The sequence below is a fragment of the Girardinichthys multiradiatus genome, chromosome 15, assembly GCF_021462225.1.
Source record: "Girardinichthys multiradiatus isolate DD_20200921_A chromosome 15, DD_fGirMul_XY1, whole genome shotgun sequence".
NCBI lineage: Eukaryota > Metazoa > Chordata > Actinopteri > Cyprinodontiformes > Goodeidae > Girardinichthys > Girardinichthys multiradiatus.
Genome location: NC_061808.1, coordinates 31277477 through 31302258, shown reverse-complemented (window position 1 = coordinate 31302258; position 24782 = coordinate 31277477). Strand labels below are relative to the sequence as shown.

General features: G+C 42.5%; 1 protein-coding gene across 4 annotated transcripts in view; it reads left to right on the top strand.

The window, feature by feature from the left end:
- The first annotated feature begins 2275 nt into the window (after positions 1-2275).
- The window catches only part of cdc42bpab (CDC42 binding protein kinase alpha (DMPK-like) b), a 101166-nt gene continuing 78659 nt past the window's right edge, over positions 2276-24782 (top strand). For all 4 annotated transcript variants that reach the window (XM_047387077.1, XM_047387076.1, XM_047387078.1 and 1 more), the window contains exon 1: positions 2276-4755. In XM_047387077.1, the coding sequence (XP_047243033.1) occupies positions 4578-4755 (178 nt within the window). In that variant the 5' untranslated portion in view covers positions 2276-4577. The remainder of the gene's footprint in view (positions 4756-24782) is intronic.

The window sequence follows — 24782 nt, the reverse complement described above, 5'->3', positions numbered from 1 at the left end:
CAGTGGTTAGCCATTACAGAATGCATTCAGTGTTTTTGGGCTGTTTCTCATGAACAATCATGCCAAAGCACTGCAGCACGCTTCAGTCACCCTTACAGTCTTTTCATCAAGTAAACATCTCGCATGTTGAACTGTTTTGTGTGTGTTCATTTCATCATAGTGCTTTTTGGTTTGCACAGGTTCATTTCTGAATGACAGAACAAAAATATTGGTTTCTGCTGCAGAGAGAGGCACAGATGTACACAAACACAGCAATATGCCCATGCTCATAGATGTAGCTGCTGTGCAGGCGGTTAATCCCTGACACTGAGATGTACTCTAAACACTGATAAGCAGCCCACTTCAAGGGAATGCAGCATTTCCACATTCACAAAAACAAGGCTTTTAGTTGGTTGCGCTGGAATTTATTTTAGGGTTTCAGAGTAAACAGGGGGCTGAATACAAATGCATGCCATGACTTTCAGATTTTAATGCTAAAAAATCTTGAACACCCTGTATCCTCTTCAGTCCACCATGTGCTACTTTATGTTGCTCTATCACATGAAATCCCAATACAACGCTTTGAAGTTTGTTTCTGTACACTGGCCAAATGTGGTACGTGAAAAATACATTTTCATGGCCTGTAGGTGAAGCATTTCATCCAGTGAAACTGACACATCATGTGAGCATTTAAGTTGAAACATCCTACCGGACCCAATCACAGCCTTATTGTGATTATTTGGTTGGTTTGCTCACCAGAAGGTCAGATAAACCATGGACCTAGCTCACAGAGCCAGATGCTCTTTTTATTTAATCCTAAATACTGATAAAATATTTCCTCTTTACACCCCACAGTAAAATGTATGTGTAATCATCCCTGTTTGTAATTACATCTGCTTCCATTGTTCAATGTGAAGTAATTTGTTCCTCATTTCAAACTTGGAGACAAGACACAATATGCATGAGTATACATTTCCACTATTGCCACACATGTTCTCACTATGATTAATAATAATTAATGAAATATTTACATATGCTTAAATGTGAAATACCTCAATTAAATTGTATGCTGCAATCATACTTTATTATTTACGTGTTGAATCAATTCTTTCATGGTTCATTTACCGCAGTGTGCTATAAAACAGTTTAAATTGTCATGGCAATCCATCAAATACATCCTAACAACTGATTGGTCAGCCTGCACAGTAAGTCTGTTTTAGACCAATTGTCTCATTTTAGAGCAGTGCTAGCCCCACCCACTCACTTTGATTAGTAATGCTAAGAGACTAAATAATTTAAGGATGTTTTCTGCAGCTCAGTACAGTTCGACAGTTCAGTTGTTTCATTACATAAAATAAAGAAATATATGTAATAACGAAAATTGTATTTATCTATATATCTATTAACATTATTTATGAATTTGTTTTCAATTTTGAATGAATTATTGACCCAATGAAGTTTTCTTCTAAGGAATTTCTAATTATTATTATTCTCATGGCACGTTGGGGTCTCAACACTGCCGTTCAATATAGTTTAGCAATTTGATCGTTGAAATAACTTTCAGGTACTTTTGCAAGTGAAATATGTAGCTTTAGTATTGGCATATCTATTTAATTAAAGAATCTTTATATATATTTTCAATTTAATTAAATATTGAACCATATAGGTAATCATTCAATGATTTCTTCGTATTATTATTATTGATATGGCACTTTGTGGCCTCCATACCCAATGAAGTAGAGTTCAGTTAAGTACACTGTGAAAAAACTAAGTGAAGTAAATCATTTTTTTGTGTTATTATTAAATTGTGTTATTAATTTATTTGTATTCAATTATGTCATTTTTTGGGGGCTTCCACATTGCCCATAGCAGGTAAAGCTGACCGAGGCAACACCGCTGCAACAGTATAGATCCATAAGTTCAGTGTAATGCAGCCCCTTAAAGGCCCAGTACAAAGTCAGTCTGAGAGAAAAACGTGGTTTCGCTGCACCAGCACCGGAAGCAGACAGACAGACAGACAGACAGACAAACAGACAGACAGATAGACCGCAGTTTCCATTCACAATATTGACAACCCGCACCACCACTAGTCCCACCTCCCCTTCCTCCGCACAGCAGATGCTGTGTGACGGGGCGCCATGATGATGATGATGATGATGATGATGGGAACGAGCTGGGATTCTGCCTGCAGAAGCCCTCAGAGATCGTGCAACGCGAGGAGATGAGCCGACAGAGGAAAATACATCTTTGGAGGCACACAGAAAATATTCATGGCGGATTGGTCGCTTTAGCGCCGTGGTATCCTGAGAGTGGCCAGAACCGGTCCAGAGAATTAGATTCAGGGCCTTCTCAACAAACACAACAGCTTATCAAAAATCCAATTTGTATCATCCAAGTTCAAATTTTTTATGCATTTATACATTTAACTTGACCATTATGATAGTGGACATATTATGTATTATGAGCATAAAACATGGGTGCTGACACAGTGGAAATTCTAGGTGTACAACATTTATTAGCATTTGGTTTGTATCTCATTAAACCAGTGGTGTACAGTGCAACCTTAATTTGTGAACATATTTCCTTAGTGCCCATGCACATAAGACAGAGAAATAGATAGTTATTGGCTACTGCTAATATCGCTTAGCCACACAATAAGCAAATCGCACTGGTTTACCCACTTGGAACTAGGACACCCCCAACCAGTGGCGGCTGGTGATGGTTTTCTTCAGCTGCACTTCATGACGTCGCCCCCATATCTCTTGTAGTGAAGAGGAGCTACTGCGCATGCGCAACTTGGAGTCTGGTAAAGATTTCTGCGCCCCCCAGAGCGGAAAATTTCACCAATCAAACAACATCCATGAACGAACAAGTTTTACTCATCATTAACTATGAAATATTGATCTTGCACATCTAAAGAATATATACATATAATTCTGAAATATTTTTATTTTATTATTTCATTTTTTATTGTTTTTGTCTTTTCGTGTAATGTGTTTCTCACATATAACACTGATACCTATGCCAGATAATAATTGTAACCCCAGGCTGTTGTCTTGACGATAAAAATAAGCCTGGTCTGTTTAAATTCTGAATGTTTATTTTATACAAAAAAGATGTTTAAAATGTGGCAGTCAAAGGCACTGATGCTTTATGTTCCAAACAGAGTCATAAAGTTAAAAATCAAACAATATTTAAGAAAACTAAATAAGTAAGTAACTAAAGAAATATAAATTGCTGGGGAAAGGGAGGAAGGCTGAAAATGTCACTTAAAAAATCTTTCCGTAGTTCTGAACCCATTTAGACTGGTCTTTGACTCACTTTTTGCTTCTCTCAGAGAAGTAGTCCTATCTCTTGCAACTGCTTTACACAGACATACATATGGAAAAATATGCAAATTAGACAAACCCAGCATTTAACGATTTCTGGCGTGCTTTAGGCTAGCCAGTAGTTTTTTACTCTACCAAGGATTTGACAACAGTGCTACCTTCCCATAATCCAGCGCGGCGTTGCAGAAGGAGCGGTCCGCTCGGCTGTCTCCTCCTGTCGACAGTCTCTGGCAGCCTGACTGTGGAAAGACGGCAAGAAGCGGCCGACCGGCGGGGAAGGCAGGCGGTGCAAATGAAAGGAGAAGACAGGAGGGGGAAACGTTCAGACGGTGTCCCGTATTTAGAATAAGCAGGACCAGAATACAGTTTGTCTTTTTTTCGTTTGACATGAAACGACTTTCTTTGTAACCCTCGTCAAAAGAGCCGCATTTTTACTGACAGGACTGGAAACTCCCGAACTAAGTGCAGACAAACTAAAGAGACATTTGGTTTGAGGACAAATAATGGGATTTTAAGAACATATCTGCCAGCAGTGAGTTTGAAAAACAAGGGAAACGCATAGAGAAGAACTGTTGTAGAAAGACTGGAACTGTGAGTCTACTGTGGGTCCTCTCGTGGAAAAGCAGCGGGGGAAAGATGACATTTAGAGGCGAAGAAAAGTAGCGTCAGCGTCAGTTCCCTGGCTAGCTCCGGAGCTAAGCTAGCAGCGGGCTGCTCACTAAGCCTGTATCGCCCTTTCATTCCTGGAGCAGAGGAGGGGCGCTGGGGCTCTGTAGCACTGCGGACCTGCCGTTGCGTTTTAGGGCTCGCTGGAATAATGGAGAAACCCCAACATCTGCCTCGGCACCAGCTCAAGGAAGACTGCTGAAACCGAAAAAGTCAGCAACTTGATTATTGTCTGTTTCCCAGAGGAGGAGAGCGGAGAGCTGCAGGAATCCACCGGCCTGGGGCAGCCTGGGACTAGCCTACTTGTTTTCTTATGCACCCAGAGGGGAGATAGGGGTTAAAAATGGGTGAATCGTTCACATCTCACCCACCGTATGGATACTGGATCTGTACGGGGAGATCATGAAATGGTCGGTTTTGTACGCAGAAAGAGCTCCAGTGTGCCCTCAACACAAAGTTTGATTATTTTCAAGACATCCTCAAGGTGAGAGAACTTCTCTCCGGGCCTCTGTGCGCCAGCTAACCGGGCCAGAAGGTGTTTTTGTCTTTATTTTCTTTATTCCCCTTCTGATTGCCTTCTGAAGCGAACAGGCCCGAATAAACATGTCGGGAGAGGTGCGTTTGAAGAAGCTGGAGAAACTGCTCCTGGATGGCCCAGTTCAGTCTAATGGCCAGTGTCTGAGTGTGGAAACGCTGCTGGATATACTGGTGTGCCTGTATGATGAGTGCAACAACTCCCCAATCAGAAGGGAGAAGAACATCCTGGAGTTTTTGGACTGGGGTGAGTTATCATACATTAGTGTTTTTAGACTTATTGTTTGGCCTTTGCACACAGCCCCCCCCCCCCTCCTCTAGGAAGATAATAACAATGTTGGTGGTGCAGTGGCCCTCCCTTCACCATCACATTCCTTTTATAGTAGTAGTAAGGGCTCACTTGGCTTTCTCCCTCTTCTCTTGCTGCAAGGCCTCTGTGTTCTTGTGTAATCAAAGTTTTAAATGGTTTGGCAAGTCATAACACATGGCAAGCTGTCAGGATTACTGGAACAAGCTTTAAACAGAAGGGAAGAAAAGAAGTTTCTTATAAATCCAGAAATGATTTTATGGAGTTGTCCTGTCTTCCACATAAGAGATGCAATGGTTAGGCTGATATGATGTTCTGCTTCCTTTAAGGGTTTTGAATCCAGCAGACAATGATCTCCAGGTCCAAAATATATGACTTATAATAAACTTAAAAAGTGCATCAGAGCAGCTGCAGTTAGTTGATATGTTTATGGAACTAAAATAATTGGAAATCTCAGTTTTTATGCCCTGAATTTCGAAAAACACACCAAGAATTGCTGTTGATAAAGGAAAAAGTGGCTAATTCTGATGTCTGGCCTATTTTAATGGTGCGTCTCTACTTCCATGTCACTATTTGTCTGCATGAACAAGTAGTGGCATATTAGAAAATGAATGCTCTTCTGTCATTGCACCAACTCTGTCCGGGTCAGTTTAGAGAGGCTCCAGATTCATTCGTTCTGACCAGTGCTTTATATTCTCTCTACCCTTGCGTTGCCAATTTGTCCCCTCCTGCTTCCTGTTCCTGTTTGCAAACAATCTTCATAACCAGATTGTGGTTAGGCAGTTAATTTTTCTTTCTGTGTAGTTAAGTGTTTTAATGAAAATCTCACATGGAATTAGATTTAATTGTATTTAATGTTCGAAAGATTTATATTCTCTGCTACTTTAAGGGGCCAGTATCAAGGTATTCTAAACTTTTTAAAAGTCTGGTTTTGAAAACTGCAAATCATTTTCCGATTTAAAGGAACCTGTTGCTGTGCACTGCCTTTCAGCTGGCAGAAAGAAGGCTACTGCACTCTTCCTTTTCTCAGAAGGGTGACAAACTGTGCTGTTTGGAAATATTTCCAACGTCACGGTGAGGAAGCTGAAGAGCTCTGCCCAATGCTGTTTAAAATCCCCGAAAAACTCCACGATATATTGTTATTTTTACTGAAGGTTATCATACAGTGAGAATCCTATACACTCCCATGCCTACCCTGGTGGTGCTGATCCCTGTTTGGATTACTCGACTCTTGAAGCGCTTGCCTCTGATCGAACATTCAGAGTCACGTAAACCACATTAACTTACAATAGACTAGGAGTGGATCAGTCAAAGTTACGTCCAGTGATCCCTTATGGAAGCAGGTATGAAACTGCAACAGTTCAGATTGGCCAAATGGCTGGCACCTGTTTAGATTTCACAACAGTCTTCCATGTTGTCTATTTATTTATGTTGTGTGTTCGCTAGTTTAACCCAGTCCTCGAAGTTGAACACACCTAATCAGGTTTTTAGTTTTGTAACTGTGTCCCTTGATAGTTGAATCAAACGTAGACAAGAAGGAAAACACTGAAGGGCCACACACACATTTGCACACGCAAACAATGCAATCCTCGCCAGAAGCACTTTGTGTGTGTTTAAGTGTGTGTGTGACATTGGGGTTTGGTTTGTGCATGAAGCAGGAATGTGAACAACTCACCTTTTTTATCTAGCGCGGAGGCCCAGCTCGCTGCCGGAGCATGCCTGGCTGCCTTGCTTGTCTCTCTCTCTCTCTCTCTTTTTTATTTTTTTTTTTTCAGCTTGAAAAGTGCAGCAGTGCAGGAGCAGATTGTTCCCTTCACAGGCAGAAACATGAATCAAGAGCAATTAATAATACACAAGGCCCTAAGAAACACGTGCATAATGGAAAGCAACGGGTTGTTTTGGTGTATTTTGCTGGCATCTGTCTGAAGGACTGCATTGCAGGAATGGTTTTAAACTGCAGGTTAAACAGGCGGCTGCAGGCTCTGTCAAAGACGCACAGGAAGGCAGTTAGGTTCAGCCAAATGGGGGAGATTCTGGTTAGAGTTGGTTTACCATCTGGACAACCCATTCTCTCCTAAAATGGGCTGGACGTGGCTGAAATGCGTCAGGTTTTGTGTCTACACGGGCACAGACAACCACCTTCCTGCCATTTAAAAGCTAAAAAGCTGTCTGTGTGCTTTTGTTGCAAGCATACTTCTTCCTTGAGGACACCCAGTTTTGGCTCCCTAGTTGCTGGTTCTCAGCTGACTTGCAACAATGCCAGCGTGCCCCTGGGCTTTAAGGAGCGGTGCGGTGCCAAGCCCTGACTTCATCCTGACATTTCCCTGTGTTGACACCAGAAACTCTGACTGATCTCCGCCAGACACAACACATGACACTCTGATGTGTCCAGGCTATCATACCTGCCTGGAGCTCCAGTGTTGCTACGGCTTGTTGTGTTCTGCTCTTGAGGGATAATTAATGAGTCTCCAGGAAGTTTACAATAATTTGATTATGTGTAATGAAGTTTCAACACTAATTTGTATTTATGCTTCAACAAACTTAAGTGATTGTTCATATTAGTTAACCCTAAGAGATGTTAGATCAGACTAGAGAGAGACTAGAACCAGTAACCTGTTTCTTCTAGGTTGATGGGTAATATTTCTTAGCTGTCTGCAGAGCCTTGTAGCAAAGATGTTTCCCGAACATAATTTATAAGACAATTGTTTTCTGCTCCTTACAGGCTGCTAGCTATTTTGCGATTGTAAATGAAGTTAGGTTAGCAACTAACTTGTATAACTTTACCCATGATCTTTAAGAAATGGACTCTAATGTCACAGCGCTTTGTTGTCTAAGTGGATAAAGGCCTGGGATGCTGCCTAATAAAAGCAGAGAAAAGTGTCTTGTTTTTTTCTCTGTCTTGTCTAGCTTATAATATCCATCGACACCCAGCTGCGAGTGATAATTCACCCATAAGTTGGTCTGTCACCAATAAGTTCTGTAGGATCACCTTAGAGTTACAAAAATGCATAAAACTATCCACATATTGGCTTTTCAAACCTGGACTGGAATGTTTAATAACAGCGGTACCCAACCTTCTTTCTATCATGGACTGACCCCAAGTCAGATTTGCTTTTTGTTTCTGGTAGGGGCTTTGCTTCCGCTAGGAAAAAATATGACCAGCTAGGTGTGGGGGTGCTTCCCCTATGACTAAATCTGTCAAAGTGGGGGTGTTGGGAATGTGCTTCCTCTACAACAAAGTGTGACGTGGGAATAGGGGGTGTTTCCTTTATGACAGAGTGGGAGCAATGGGGATGGGTGCTTCCTCTAGGACAAAATATGACTGACTGGGTTTGGGGGTGCTTCCCCTGTGACCAAGTGTGACAGAATAGGGGGATGTTGGGGATGCGCTTCCTTTACAACATAGTATGACGTGATGATGAGTGGGGTTTTTGGGGGGGGTTATGTGCTTCCTCCAGGAGAAAATATGATGAACTGAAGTCAAAACCCCCCAAAACTAGCTCTGTGCAGAAGCATGCTCCTTGTGCGTCTCTGAAATCTGTTTTTTTTTTTAAATGAACATCGTCTAATATGTTACCGTCGACAAAACTGAAACAAGATCAATTTGTTATCCTTTCTCTGCCACTCGGTAATAACAGACTCAAGGACCAGTACCAGTGGCTGGGTGGTTAACCCACTGCTTTAAAACAATTTTAGTTTCATAAAAGTTCTGTTATTTATGAAAACAAAAGATTTAGATTTGCAGTTTTCCTAAAAAACCAACATTGTCATCCCCGTACCATGTCTCGTCTGGTGAGGTGACAGTATCCTCCCACCTTTAGAGTATATACATTATCTGCTTATTTTTCTTTGCTGAATCAGCAACAGTGTACCAAAATTGGGAGGAAGCTATAAAAATAATCGAGGAAGCTTTCCATCATTTGTAAAAAAAACAATAAAAACGTTTCTTACTCTGGCGGGATTCTAGCACTGCGATAAAACTTCACAAAACAGCAGACCACACCTTTGTGTCACAGCCAACAACAAAATTGGGAGTCCTGTCTTGTCCTTAAAAACAGTTTGAAAGTGTCACCACTCCCATGTTCTCTTTTGTTCTTTGGAAAAACATCCAGCCACAGGGTCAAAGGGAAGTATGCACACCTGTTACATGTGTAACACACTGGGAGAGCCTATGCAAGGAAGGGCTATTTATTTCCACTTTATTAACACAAAACCTTGTAGCTGATAAGAAACAGATTGGAGCAGACATACAGTGTTGGCACTCTTTTAAAACACTTAATCCTACATGTAGAAAAATGATTCAAGATGGGGAGCTATGAAACCTTAGACCCTTTCGGCTCATGAGCAGCTACAAAGAGGTCGAGCTGGAGACACCTCTTTGTAGCTGCGCTTGTGTTTTCACAACCTGCACGGATGTGACAAAAGTGTAAGCCACGTAGCCCCCCCTCACCCCACCTCACCCTTTCTTCCTGCAAATCTTTTAAAGCCAGAGAAGAAGAAGACAAAAACTTGTATTGGTTTAGCCTTCTTTCCTTGTTTTGTACTGAATTAATTTCAGCTGAAATGGAGACCCCTGCACGACCCGCTGCCACGGAGGGGGGGTGGAATGAACGCAGGGTAAAGTATGCTGCATCCTGCCTCCACTAATACCGCTGCTTCTCCTGCGTTATGTTTCACCAGCACCTACAACCAGAGCATATATCCCTCTAGACCGCTGTCATCCATCTCTTCAACCTGCTTCTGTTATTTTGGCTGTTTTGACAAATTCTGTGTAAAAATACAGAATCTGAAATGGTTCTGTGACGCCCTCTATTGCAGACCAAACACAGAAGTTGAACTTCTGTCCTTTTTTTAAAAACGAACAAACTGAATCAACCGATTTTTTTTCCAGAGAACAGGCTGGCAAACAATTTCACTTCCTCATTAATTCATGCCTAACATGGGCTAGTTTTAGAAAGGTTTAGTAATGTCATCCAGGAAAATGATGTTATTGCATGAAACTGAATATAGTGTACATTATGCATCAGAAGTGCCGTTTTCCGTTAAATTTTGCACTGCTTCCCATGTTTCGAGGCAGCTGGATGAAAAGGGGCAGTGCTGCCAAGCCACCACCGGCCAACCCGGGGGAGGCCGCCTGACCTTTTCCCAGTCCACATTCAGCGTTAGCCCACAGTGGCCAGCTGTTGAGCTGCAGCTGATGTGTGCTCCACCCTGCAAGGCTTTCATTGGCAGCACGCCTCACACACAACTCACTTGGGAGACGCGCACACAAACGTACATGTTATTGTGGTTTTGCCTTGCTAGGCTATCTCATGGAGCTCTGACTGGAGTTGCTCCCTGTTATTCCCGTTACTAAACAGACCAGAAGGGCCACCTCTGCATCAGTAAAAGAAAATGTAATTGGGTTTGTTTCAGGAAAGGATTTTTGTGTCACGTGGTGTAAAATTCCCTGAGGACGGTTTACCCCATCAGCTACAGGAAGCTCTGAGACACTGGTAGCTGGGGAATGAACATGTGTTCAGGTTAGCTTAAAGTGACTGGAAGCTGGTTAGCCAGGTGTGTTGGACCAGGGTGTTCAGTTCATGAAAGGGACGGGCGCTTCTGTCTGCTGGGTAGTTTTACTGTGTCTGCCCCAGGCAGAGGTTGGTATGAGATTTTCACAGTATGATAACCTTGACTGGAAGTACCACAACTTCATAGTATTACATGTTGAACACATGTTGAATTGCTTTTAAATGTAGCAGAAAAGCCAAAAATAATATCACATTGATTAATACAGTTTGGAGAAAGTTGTAATATTTGTTGTTATTGTGATAGAAACCTATACAATAAACCTGCTAAACCCAGAGTTTATTCTACACTGTATTTACCATAGTCAACCATCTGCTTAGGCTTTGCTTCACAGATATGATCTAGTAGCTTTCCAGCTGTTGTAGACGCTCGTTTGGTTTGCATGCAATGACTATCCTTGTTTGTTTTTTTTGTCCCATGCTGGAAAGGTGTCTAAATAACAGAATCTGTCTTCCTTTTAAATAGAGCTGCTCAATTTATCGAATCCCAGAGTCACAATGAGTATTATAGCAATTGCAAAGGATTGCTTTGATGCAATAAAGGCTGTGCTGTTGAATTTCAAGTTGCTTACATTCACACTCTGCATATCCATTCTGTGTATGGGTTGTTTAATGGAACTTTACCAGAAATGCACCGATCCGTCAGCCAGGGATCAGAATCTGCCAATTTTCTCTTGACTGGCCTCTGATCAGAGATTAGATGCTAAAAAAACAGCATTTTTTCATATTCATTTAATCAATCAAAGCTGAGATGTCTCTTTTGACTGTTTTCAGACGATCAATGCAACAACCGACAGCATGTAGTTGGATTTACTTTTTGAGTTTAAAAAAACTCAGATAAAGGTTTGGGACAAAAAATTGAGAAGAAATCTTGTAATTCCTTCATTTTGGTCGGGTTTAAAAAAATAAGGTGGGTTAGTTGCAGCTGTCTTTGTTCTCCATATTTCCAACAATATCAAAACAGCAGGTTTTCTTAATATTGTGTGGCTTTGCTTTGTAAGCAAGGGAAAAGTGTCAGACTTCTTTCAGTCTGCAGTAACAGGTAGGGGAGGGGTTCTGAGCTTGATACAGCTGGAGAAAGCTGCTACCCCTACCAAAAAACCTGAGGCATATATTTTTTTCTCTTTTATTTGTTGAAAGTCTTTTAAAAAGGTGGAATCCCTTGGAGAAAACAGAAAATCGGTATCAGCCAGGAAGACTGATCTGTGCATCTCTTAGAACAGTCGCTGTTACGGCTCTGAGACGAGTTCTAGTAAAGGATAAACAATTATGTTGTGCTTCCAAAAATCTGACTATTATTGTATAACCTTGAGGTAGTGGCATGTTGGGATTAATGGGTCGAATCAGCAGAAGAATCTAAATTCTGTACATGAAAGCTGGTGTGTGGTATCGGACATTTGAACACTACGTGGAGCGCTCTCCTCTCGGGCTGTTTCCTTCGCGGCTGTCTGGTGTCTGTGGCGGGCGCGGGGAACAGGAAAGAACCACAAGGGCTCTGTGAGCTAGTCAGGACCAAACCGGCACATGATGTCATACGAGGAAGTGGGGACAGCTGGATCGCATTGTGTCATTGTGTACTCTGCAACTCACTCATATGCAGTGTTTTGAGCGTTGTTCGGAATGCGCAAGGTCGTTGAGCTGTTTGTTTCCTCGCTGTCTGTCACTCTGTCACCCACACACACACTTCACATACACACACACACTTCACATACACACACACACTTCACATACACACACACACTTCATATACACACACACACTTCGCCATTGTCCTCCGAGGACTTACAAACAGAGCCAGCAGAGAGGCCTAACCATCCTGTCCTCTGATGGTGGCCGCTGCTAGATATAAGTGTTTAGTGATTTAAAGGGGGAAGTCCAACACCAGCAGCTGCCTAAAGGATGTTAGACTCTTCTCATTTACTAATGGTCCAAATGTCATTTAAAATGCACACAGGTTGAGCTTTAAGAGACTTCAGCTTATTTCCTGTACTGCTAACAATTAAAAAATATCAATGTGAAAGTAGTTTTTGTGGTTGATAAAGTGTCTAAAACTAGTTTACAATGCTGCAGTTTTAAGCTTTTGCTCATAATGTTGTTCTGGTTTGTTGGATAAATGGGAAAGGCCTTAAGTTATCTGTTATGGCTTAGATATCGCTGTTGGAGTCCATGCAGTGGACATCCAGAACCTTCATTAGGGTAGCGTGAAGTTGTTTATTACGTTTCAGCATCAGGATATTCACAGCTGGCCTTTAAAAGCCTCAGTCGATCTGTCTGGGAGCTTTGTAGGCACATAAATGGCTGCTACTAATTGTGATGCGTCATCAGAAAGAGGCATCGGCAGGGTTGACTTCCTTCCTGCGTCTCCCAGAGGACACACTGTAGCACAGGTCATTAGCAGCCTCTCAGGACCCCTGGGATCTCTCCTCCCCCAGCGTCTCTTTGTCGTTTTTACCTTTACCTTAACTTCTTATCATCCTTTCATCTCTTCTCTTTCTTCTTGTCTAGTCAGTTATTTCCCTGCAGTAATTGCTATGCTATTATGAGGACATTGTGATACCAAAGTATTGATTACTGATTCTGTGGCCAATTTCTGATCACTGATTATTATTATTATTTTTCTTGCAAAGCTCTGACCCACAGATACAAATTATGTCTATGAAATCTATATACAGGTCCTTCTCAAAATATTAGCATATTGTGATAAAGTCCATTATTTTCCATAATGTCATGATGAAAATTTAACATTCATATATTTTAGATTCATTGCACACTAACTGAAATATTTCAGGTCTTTTATTGTCTTAATACGGATGATTTTGGCATACAGCTCATGAAAACCCAAAATTCCTATCTCACAAAATTAGCATATTTCATCCGACCAATAAAAGAAAAGTGTTTTTAATACAAAAAACGTCAACCTTCAAATAATCATGTACAGTTATGCACTCAATACTTGGTCGGGAATCCTTTGGCAAAAATGACTGCTTCAATGCGGCGTGGCATGGAGGCAATCAGCCTGTGGCACTGCTGAGGTCTTATGGAGGCCCAGGATGCTTCGATAGCGGCCTTTAGCTCATCCAGAGTGTTGGGTCTTGAGTCTCTCAACGTTCTCTTCACAATATCCCACAGATTCTCTATGGGGTTCAGGTCAGGAGAGTTGGCAGGCCAATTGAGCACAGTGATACCATGGTCAGTAAACCATTTACCAGTGGTTTTGGCACTGTGAGCAGATGCCAGGTCGTGCTGAAAAATGAAATCTTCATCTCCATAAAGCTTTTCAGCAGATGGAAGCATGAAGTGCTCCAAAATCTCCTGATAGCTAGCTGCATTGACCCTGCCCTTGATAAAACACAGTGGACCAACACCAGCAGCTGACACGGCACCCCAGACCATCACTGACTGTGGATACTTGACACTGGACTTCTGGCATTTTGGCATTTCCTTCTCCCCAGTCTTCCTCCAGAGTCTGGCACCTTGATTTCCAAATGACATGCAGAATTTGCTTTCATCCGAAAAAAGTTCTTTGGACCACTGAGCAACAGTCCAGTGCTGCTTCTCTGTAGCCCAGGTCTGGGGAATGCGGCACCTGTAGCCCATTTCCTGCACACGCCTGTGCACGGTGGCTCTGGATGTTTCTACTCCAGACTCAGTCCACTGCTTCCGCAGGTCCCCCAAGGTCTGGAATCGGCCCTTCTCCACAATCTTCCTCAGGGTCCGGTCACCTCTTCTCGTTGTGCAGCGTTTTCTGCCACACTTTTCCCTTCCCACAGACTTCCCACTGAGGTGCCTTGATACAGCACACTGGGAACAGCCTATTCGTTCAGAAATGTCTTTCTGTGTCTTACCCTCTTGCTTGAGGGTGTCAATAGTGGCCTTCTGGACAGCAGTCAGGTCGGCAGTCTTACCCATGATTGGGGTTTTGAGTGATGAACCAGGCTGGGAGTTTTAAAGGCCTCAGGAATCTTTTGCAGGTGTTTAGAGTTAACTCGTTGATTCAGATGATTAGGTTCATAGCTCGTTTAGAGACCCTTTTAATGATATGCTAATTTTGTGAGATAGGAATTTTGGGTTTTCATGAGCTGTATGCCAAAATCATCCGTATTAAGACAATAAAAGACCTGAAATATTTCAGTTAGTGTGCAATGAATCTAAAATATATGAATGTTAAATTTTCATCATGACATTATGGAAAATAATGAACTTTATCACAATATGCTAATATTTTGAGAAGGACCTGTATAACCATAAAATATTTATTTTCTGCTTTCTGGATGTATTACATCTTTAAGTGCCTTAACATCAAAAAAACACCCTGAAGTAACAGTTGTCACTCTCTGCATCACTGGAAATCTATAAATACAGTAAAGTTCTCCAGGTTATGGGCCTGAAGTAGGACTGCAATCAGCTGAAAACAATCACATCATATCGCCTTTAACTTATACTGCTCAAACAAAATAAAGGGAACACTTAAACAACACAATATAACTCCAAGTAAATCAAACTTCTGTGAAATCAAACTGTCCTCTTAGGAAGCAACACTGATTGACAATCAACTTCACATGATGTTGTACAAATGAAATAGACAACAGGGGAAAATCTTTGGCGATTAGCAAGACACTCAATAAAGGAGTGGTTCTGCAGGTGGGGACCACAGACCACTTCTCAGTACTTATGCTTTCTGGCTGATGTTTTGGTCACTTTTGAATGTTGGTGGTGCTTTCACACTCGTGGTAGCATGAGACGGACTCTACAACCCGCACAAGTTGCTCAGGTAGTGCAGCTCATCCAGGATGGCACATCAATGCGAGCTGTGGCAAGAAGGTTTGCTGTGTCTGTCAGCGTAGTGTCCAGAGCCTGGAGGCGCTACCAGGAGACAGGCCAGTACACCAGGAGACGTGGAGGAGGTCGTAGGAGGGCAACAACCCAGCAGCAGGACCACTACCTCCACCTTTGTGCAAGGAGGAACAGGAGGAGCACTGCCAGAGCCCTGCAAAATGACCTCCAGCAGGCCACAAATGTGCATGTGTCTGCAGAAATGGCTAGAAACCGACTCCATGAGGATGGTATGAGGGCCCGACATCCACAAATGGAGGTTGTGCTCACAGCCCAACACTGTGCAGGACGCTTGGTATTTGCCAGAGAACGCCAGGATTGGCAAATTCGCCACTGGCGCCCTGTGCTCTTCACAGATGAAAGCAGGTTCACACTGAGCACATGTGACAGACGTGACAGAGTCTGGAGACACCGTGGAGAGTGATCTGCTGCCTGAAACATCCTTCAGCATGACTGGTTTGGCAGTGGGTCAGTAATGGTGTGAGGTGGTATTTCTTTGGAGGGCCACATGGTCCTCCATGTGCTCGCCAGAGGTAGCCTGACTGCCATTAGGTACTGAGATGAGATCCTCAGATCCCTTGTGAGATCATATGCTGGTCCAGTTGGCCCTGGGTTCCTCCTATTGCAGGACAATGCTAGACCTCATGTGGCTGGAGTGTGTCAGCAGATCCTGCAAGATGAAGACATTGAAGCTATGGACTGGCCCGCCCGTTCTCCAGACCTGAATCACATTGAGCACATCTGGAACATCATGTCTCGCTCCATCCACCAACGTCACGTTGCACCACAGACTGTCCAGGAGTTGGCGGATGTTTCAGTCCAGGTCTGGGAGGAGATCCCTCAGGAGACCATCCACCGTCTCATGAGGAGCATGTCCAGGCGTTGTAGGGAGGTCATACAGACACGTGGAGGCCACACACAATACTGAGCCTCATTTTGACTTGTTTTAAGGACATTACATCAAAGTTGGATCAGCCTGTAGTGTGTTTTACCACTTTAATTTTGTGTGTGACTCCAAATCCAGGCCTCCATTGGTTAATAAATTTGATTTCCATTGATGATTTTTGTGTGATTTTGTTCTCAGCACATTCAACTTTGTACAGAACAAAGTATTTAATGAGAATATTTTATTCATTCAGATCTAGGATGTGTTATTTGAGTGTTCCCTTTATTTTTTTGAGCAGTGTATTTACGAAACAGATTACAGCTTACTGGTTTTTGAACCTGAAAATGTAATGTTCCCTTTGTCACCACATCTTCCCTTTTTTTACATTCATTTCTTTTTTTTTTCACAATTCATTATTTGAGAGAAAAAAATCAGGTTTGCTGGTAAATTCTGAGATTATTCGCTTAGTTGTTGTAACTAAAGGAGCCTTAAGATGCCTTTTTGTGATCAACCATTGATTATTTATGTAGACGAGCCAATCAGTCCTTCAGAAATTGAAATTGACTCATTTTCCCTTGATCAATTCAAATACTGAAAACCTTTGTTTCCCCTAATTATTAAATGAACCCCCACCATCCACTTTCAGTCTGTTAACACAGCAGCAAACAGTGTATATTTTGATGCATTTTGTTTTAGTTTTTAAAAAATCAGATAATGGTTAGGGACATCCATTTTCACATAGAATTGAGGTTAATCATGTAATTCCTTTATTTTCTTTTGAATTTAAAGGACTGCCTCTAAGAAGCTGCAGCACATTGTATGTGTTTTATGTCTTGTGTATTGTAGTCCTTATAAAGAAAGTGGTAGGTCTGAATCCAAAGAAAAACTTCAAATTGGTATCGGCCAGAAAAAGCCGGGTTGGTGCACCTTTAACTGTGTATATTAGAGAGAGGGAGCCGTCAGTGTTGCACAGCTCTGCGGTTAGACAGGATTCTGGCTAACATTTTAGGGCGAAGAAATAATTACAGGGTTGACATTGTAAACAGTTTGAAGGATATTATTTTAGCCACATGGTTAGCAGTGCTGACAGCAGTCCATCTCTATTCCCTGTAGAGTAGGGGATTCTTTCTACTTCCTGTTACAGTCAACATGCCTCCATAGAAAAGTTTCCTTTTAAATAACTTATGTTGGTGCTTCCTCTGACTTCAATTGTAAGGCCCTTGTTACTGACAATAGCTAACTTAACATGGACTTCTTCACTCAGTCACACCTTCCACATGAAGAGTGTTGTCAGTGGAAGCTGGTAGTGGTTAGGTATGGTGTATTTTTACTTTCTGACCAGGTGGTCAGGCCTTAATGGTCTGATCCTGGTCACCTGCTGGTTAACTGGTGCATTTCTAAAAGTGACTATAAATTACAGGCCAACAATGGCTTCTCCTCAGTATTATTAGTGTTGAACCAAGTAAATAAACGTTATTGACCAGCTCAGCCGTAACTCAGGCTGCTTTCAGCGGAGTGACTGTTGACAGGTTTTATTGAGTGGTGCAGTTCCAGGCTTTGCCAGTGCTAAGCTTTGTTATTAGGTTTGGGTTTTGCTTGTTACGTATGATATTGTCAGCTGGATGTGCTTCAGTGCACTTTCTACTCAGTCTGTTTGCATGGTGGTTATCTGGTCCAGTGTCTCTCAAATAAACACAAGGCTTCTTTGGCTCCTTGGATTTATTTAACATTTTTACTTTTAAACCTGTAATATGTTATAACTGTTATATTTAAGCAAAACAATTTGCAATAGGAAAAAAAGAAGATATTCAGTAGTAATTGTAATATGTGTTTTATGCAGTTGGCATGAACATACAACTTACGTTTCACTTAAGTTAGAAGAAGATCGGATATTCTTGCCTTTTGTAAAAATGATGGAAAAAGAGCCTGCTGGCTCTGATTCTTCGTCTCAGTGAAGCAATTAGAAACGTCTCATTCTGGCAACCAGTTCTGCATTAGTGACCCATTCATCAACACCGCAGACAGAGTCACATTGTTTCCTCACTGTTTTTGTTTTGTTGTTGTCCATGGAGGAATTTGGAGATACCGAACACTTTCAGCCTTTTAGCTGAAATGGTCCAGCGGCCAGCTGGCAAAGGCCTTTTGCCTGCATTGTTTTGTCTCTGTCCTTAGTCCCAGAACTGGCTTCATGTTGTGTTGTCGGGTGGTTCTTTTCACTTGGATGTGTTGACCACTGCTGTGTTTGACTTTTGCCACTTCATTAAACTTATTCTGACCTATAATGTGTTGCCAGCCTAAGAAGACAGAGCAAATACTGCAGGTTCAAAACCTCTTGATGCTGAAGTGGAGTGTTCTAACAGTGGTAGATATTTTAAACATACAGCTGCTGTTTTCCTTCTTGTTAACAAAAAGCCAAGAGCAGCTCCTGACTACTAAGCAAGGCTGCTGATTGTCCCTCTGCTCTTGCTGTAGCCTGTGTGCATCCCCTGGCTGCTTGGAGCAGTGAGCTCGGCGCGGTGAGAAAAAAGCGCTGACTCAGGCTCCAGCCCCTCTCGGCCTGTGGAATCTGGAGATGAGGTGCAATGTTAGGGAGAACAGCAGCTGTTTGGATGGGGCCAGGCTTGCCTCTTTGTCCTTCAATGTCATCCTTCCTATCCTCCGTCTGTCTGCTCCTGCCTCCCTTGGTGTCTGACTGCCGGTTCATCATTATTCACCCAGTCTATAATGCTCACTATCCTATCTAGTGCTCCAGATCTCTTCTAGGTTCAATTATTCTCTCTTATTCTTTCTTTTATTTCTTGTCTTCTGTTCTGTCCTCTCCCTTTATTTCCTCTGTTTGCTCTCTCCTCCTGATCCTCCCCCTTCCTGCCCTTCATAGCTCGTCTACCCCCTCCCTTTTTGTCTCTGACTGCTGCAACCCAGCTTTGCCCGGTGATGGAAAATGCTTGGTTGGCCTGTGTTGCAGTTTTTGTGCGCTGTAAATATGGAGTATATGCATCCACTTGTAGGGAATGTCGTCTGCTTGTGCTTGCACGGAGCATACCTGCTGAAGGCATGTGGCTAGGCTGATCACTCAGCAGTCCATGCTGCAGAAACGTGACCGCACAGAGCTGCATAGCTAACAGGGCACATCTCCATATGCTACAACTGCATACATGCGCTCATTTTAACCTTCTATCTCATGTTGCCGTACATTTAAAGAGACATTGACACCTACTAAAACGCATAGATATTTGACCTTTAAACTGACTGATCGGCAAGACTTATTATCTTATTTTTGGTGCTGATGTTGCACTGATGCAGCACCTGGCTCTGCTGACTTGTATTGTGTCTGTGCATGTAGTTTTATACTTTTGATGGGCATACTCCCAAGGGGCTGCATATGAGGCTGCAGACAATGGAAACATTCCTTATAGACCTCTTGCATGGATAACATGATCATGATGTAGTAAATCATGCCAAAGATCTGCTGTTGACGCAGCGGTTTCATTTAGCAGGAAATGTATGTTAAGCTGATGTTGGAGTTTTGCTACTTTCAGTTTGCCACTGATCAGACCCAAACCCTCCATGTGATTGCATACAGTACCATGCAGAAGTATTCATACCCCTTGGACTTTTCTGCATTTCTGTTATTAAAACCACAAACGTTACTTTGTTTTCTCAGGATTTTATGTTACACACCAGCACAAAGTACTGTGTAATTGTTAATAAAAGGAAAATGACACCGTTTTCAAAGAAGGTTTACAAATAACCTGAAAAATGGGGCTTGTTTTTGCGTTTGCCTGCATTTCCTTTTTCCCCTTAAATGAAATTCAGGACAAACGACGTGGCACAACAGCAAATCTGTCTACACATGGGCGTCTACCTCTACTAACAGGAGAGCATTAATCATAGAAGCAGCCAAGAGGCACATGGTAACTTTGGAGGAGCTGGACATATCCACATCTCAGGCGGGAAAATCTGGGCAACTATTGGTCACTCCACAAATAAAAAAAAAATAAGTTTCCATTGTTTCCAACAAGCCATGTAGCGGACACAGCAAACATGTGGAAGAAGGGTCCCAAAATTGAATTTTGACCTACACGCAGAAGCTATATATGGCAGAAAACCAACACCTCACGTTATCTTTAACATAGATGATTGGTGGTGGCAGCATCATGCTCTGGGGTTGATTTTCTTGAGGGAAACCAGTCAGAGTTGAGGGGAAGGCGGATGATGCTAGATCTGGCAGCACTTGAAAATTGCTGTTCACAGACACTCATCTATCCTATTTTTCACAAAAAGGGCAAAGATTTAGATGTGTGAAGCTGGTAGATGCATACCGCAGAGGGCTTGAGGAAGGCATCTCCAGCATAACGTTCTCTAATTATCTCCAACACACATGGATTCTTAGCAACCGTGTTTACTGACTGCTTAAAGATTTAATTTCAGGTGAGGTTGTTGGGAAGAGGTATACATTTATGCATGCACATAATGGATGTTAATAACACTTTCACAGCCAGTTGTCAGGTAAAGAAACTGCTTCTTCATACAGCTGTAGAGACACTGGAGTTCAGCTTTGCACTCTGTGGCATGTTTACTCAATCTCTGAAGATAAGAGGGGTAATGGGACTAATTAGGCAGAGAGGATTAGAGGAAAAGATGAGGACAAATTGAAATAGTTGGGATAAATTTGGGGAGGCCACAGGTTTGGCTTAGATTTGCTGAGGAAGACAGCAGCTAGGGTCATTGTGTCCGTCTCCGCCTCTGAGCTGCTCTATGTAAAGCTGATGCAGGCCTGACCTTGGCTTCTTTAGTGATTGGGATTCTGACAGTGACCCAGTCTATATTTAGACCATGGCTATATACCTCTTTCGCTTTATGTTTACCCGCCTCTTGTACTCGCTGTTCTGACCTTCCTGTTTTTCTGGCTGGAGAGCATGACTTGAATCATGTTAGCTGGCCAAGCGGTTCGTCAGCCCCATTCATCCATTTTCCACCTGAATGGTGGTCATTCACGCCGGTGGGTCTCACGTGCCACTGATCTAATCGTGTCCTCAGCTGACGTCTGAATCGCTGTGCTGTCTGGGTGGATTCTCAGCGATTTAAATTGGAGCAGAACCTCACAATCTGGTTACATGCTCAATCCCAGGCATGTTTCCTTCTCAGCTTTGTTACATCCGGACTGCGACGTAACGGATTCGTGGTATTTAATTCAAAACAAGGTTTTGTGGGAAAGTGGATAAGAGTGAGTTTGTGATTGCAGTAGAACAAATGGATGGATTAAAGACGGCTCCATATATCTGAAATGATGCTTTATGTAGTTTGACTTCCTGCATCCTCGTCTATCCCTGTCCTGTCTCTCTCCTGAGGGACCTCTGTAGGAAATCCTGTGACTGTTTGGATCGCCATCTCCCCTGTTTGCAGATGTTTTCCCCCCCTGTTTGGATGGTGCTCCATCTCACTGGTTTTGCTCTCAGCTGAAGGTCATGATGCAGACACAACAATCTGACATGCTGCTGCTGAGTAAATCTGTCAATCCCCAAATTCAATTTTCTCCCCTTTAGGCATTTCAGATTAGACTAATAAGTGTGGAGGTTGTCTCATTTAGTTATTTACTTCCTGTTTATTGATGGCAGACATGATTCTTGGCTATTTTGAGGTTATTTAAATAGAAGTTAATGTTCTGTAGGAAGGAAATCTAATTTGTTTTGAACAGTAATCATGTAAGAATAGTCTTAGCTTTAGCGACACGCATTCACACTGCAAGCAAACTGGACTGTGGCATGGTACAAAACGTTCCAAAGGTTTGATGGGAAAGGGCTGACAAATATTACATACATGTTTAGTTTATTGTTGAGCAAGTAAAAAAAAGTCTATAAAAATTTGTTTTGCATTTTAAATGTATAAATTAAATAAAATCAAAATATTTTGGACCTGCTTGGTAAATGTTTTAGCACGGCTGGTTTACCTGTTCAGGAAGAGCTGCAGTGTTTACATGCAACTCACTGGATTGATGTGTGCGTTACTTTTAGCTTTTAGGCTTATTGGGTCTGATAAGAAACAAACCAAACAATGATTAAGGGTGCATTCACACCAGGAACGTCTTTGGTCCGGACCTAAAGCAAACTTTTTTTGTTCGGTGCGGTTTGCTTGCACAGTGTACTTATTGCAAGTGAATTATAACTTGTAAACAAAGCCACACAGGTGATGATCTTTGCTCCCATTGGACAGAAATGATGGAGGAAAACAATTGTTGCGTGCAGCACCTCTGTTCTGCATATTTGTGTCGTTATTACAGCTGCAATATCTTCGTGAGGGTGAAGAGCATGAGAGTGAGCCCAAAGAGGCATTTGTTTTCTGTAGTTGGATCGGATCGTGGCCGGTTCATATTCACACCATAAGCAAACCGCACCAGAGTCCATTTGGAAGCGGACCGAAACCACCTGAAAAAGTGGGTCTCAGTCTGGTTGTTTGATCCAGACCACGGTTCGGTTGAATTTATTCACACCTGCACAAAACGTCCGGACCAATGGGGGAAACCAACTCTTGTCCGTTTAAAGCGGACCAAATGTTGCAGGTGTGAATACAGCCTAAAAAGATCCAGGAGAACTAACTGAAACCACAGGATTGTGAAAACTGAACTTAGAAAGTAGGCTGTGGTTCTGTTCAGCTCCTCTACTATGGATCTTTTTAGCAAGAGAAACTGCCCTTCTGGATGGCTCATATCATGTCCACACTGCTTTCACATCTACAGGGTGACTTGGTCTTTTTTCTCTTTATCATTACTAACATTTTAGGTAAAGTGCTGATGTTGCACTTTACTCCTTGTAGTCCTCACTTTTCATAGGAGAGACAGGTTCTCCGTCAGATTTCCAATCCCAAATTCTCCCATTTTATTCCCATATCATTCGTATCTGCTGTAAGGCACACCGTGCTTTGATACCAATGATATCTCCAACTATAGGAGCTGGGGTGGTGATATCATCTGAAGGCAGATTTGTGTTGTAACATCATTGTGACCACTGATGTCTGCTGGTCCTCTACATCAGAAAGCGTGTGTGTGTGTGTGATTTCCTTTGTGTCTCACATGCTTGTCACAACAAGAAGCCGCCCACTGCCTCCGTATCCTCCCACGCTGACTCAATCTACTTATCAGGGAGGTGATTAGCCTCCTAACTGTTATCTGGGTGTCTGTCTGTTATTGCTCGGCCACCGTTTGTTCTCACAGCTTACAGTGTTGGGCCCTCAGCTTCAGGATGAGGCCTAAATGGATAAGTCTTGAGCCTTCCTGCATGGGTAACTCCGAGATGGAGGCTTAAATGAATTAATAGAAAACACGTGGATGTTGCACTCTTGCCCATTTCTTAATGAATACAACTTTTAAATGTCACTCACCACGCTTTAAAGAAAGGGAAATGTGCATAAGATGGAACAGCTTTGTGACATAAAACTGGAACAGATCCAGCCCTGTCCAGATGAAATATCTGTCACTCTGCTGGCTTTTACCACCAAGTCCTCTTTGGGGCAGTTACAGATACTTCTTCCTCCTGCTCTGAACTGGCAGCGCGTCGAGACACGCCCAGCTGTTCCCAGATGGATATTTTCAGGATGCTTTTGGTTACAAGCCCCAGCACTGACACCTTTATTCTGGAGCTTATAATTAGCCAGCCTTTTTTACTATGACAGGGACTAGTTGTGGCCTAGCAAGTCTCTGTTATGTGCGGCTACAGCAGAGGGGGAGTGTATATATAACGTAGCACTTCACTGCCCTCCAATTATTTTGGAAGCAGAACGTTGTAATCTAGCGGTTTTCTGCAGATTTTAGTGAGCACTTTGCAGGATAGAGGCCATTCTGTGCCATAAGGATCCACTCTGCTGTAAAATGTTGTTGGCTTTGTTGTCCTATTAGCAAAAAGTTCTCAATTCTTCCTCTCAAGGTTGCGTAAGTGTGCCAAAGATGTGTGTTTTTTGGGAGCTTTCCTGTGCTTTGAACTCTCTGAGTGTGTAGACACACACAGGAAAAACATAGATAAGGCAGTAATCCTTTTAAACAAATAAGTTATTTTATTTATTCTTTTTTTTTAACGTGCAAATTGCCAAACCGAGAATCATCAGTGTGGGCTTTGAAAATAGGAAGCTGCTGTTACAGAAGCATTGGTTTACATTTTTCTTTGAGCTTTGTCGTCCTGTTGTTGAAGCTGTGTTTTTTTTTTCAGCCTTAGAGGGCCAAACCTGGAAGAGAAATGGCCAGAGATTCTCTTCTGGTTACGCTTCCTGTGTCAGAACCCTACAGGTTACATTTTGTGGCCTTGAAAGTAGGGATGTACGATATATTGGCAATGACATCGTTATCGGCCGATGTTAGTCATTTTTTAACATATCAGTATCGGTGCGGTAAGTAAGACTGGGCCAATATTAATAACCAATTACCACCTTGTTGCTGTTTGTGTGTGTTAATGGTAAAAGGTCTGCAGTTGTATAGCGCTTTATGAAGCCCCCACAGACCACAAAGCACTTTACACTACAATCAGTCATCCATTCATTCACACACTGACAGTGGTGAGCTACAATGTGGCCACAGCTGCCCTGAGGCAGACTGACAGAAATGAGGCTGCCATGCAGTCTGCACCATGGAGGCCTCCGACACCATCAGCAGGCAAGGCGGGTGTTTCTGGAGGGGAGGTGATGGTGTTGGT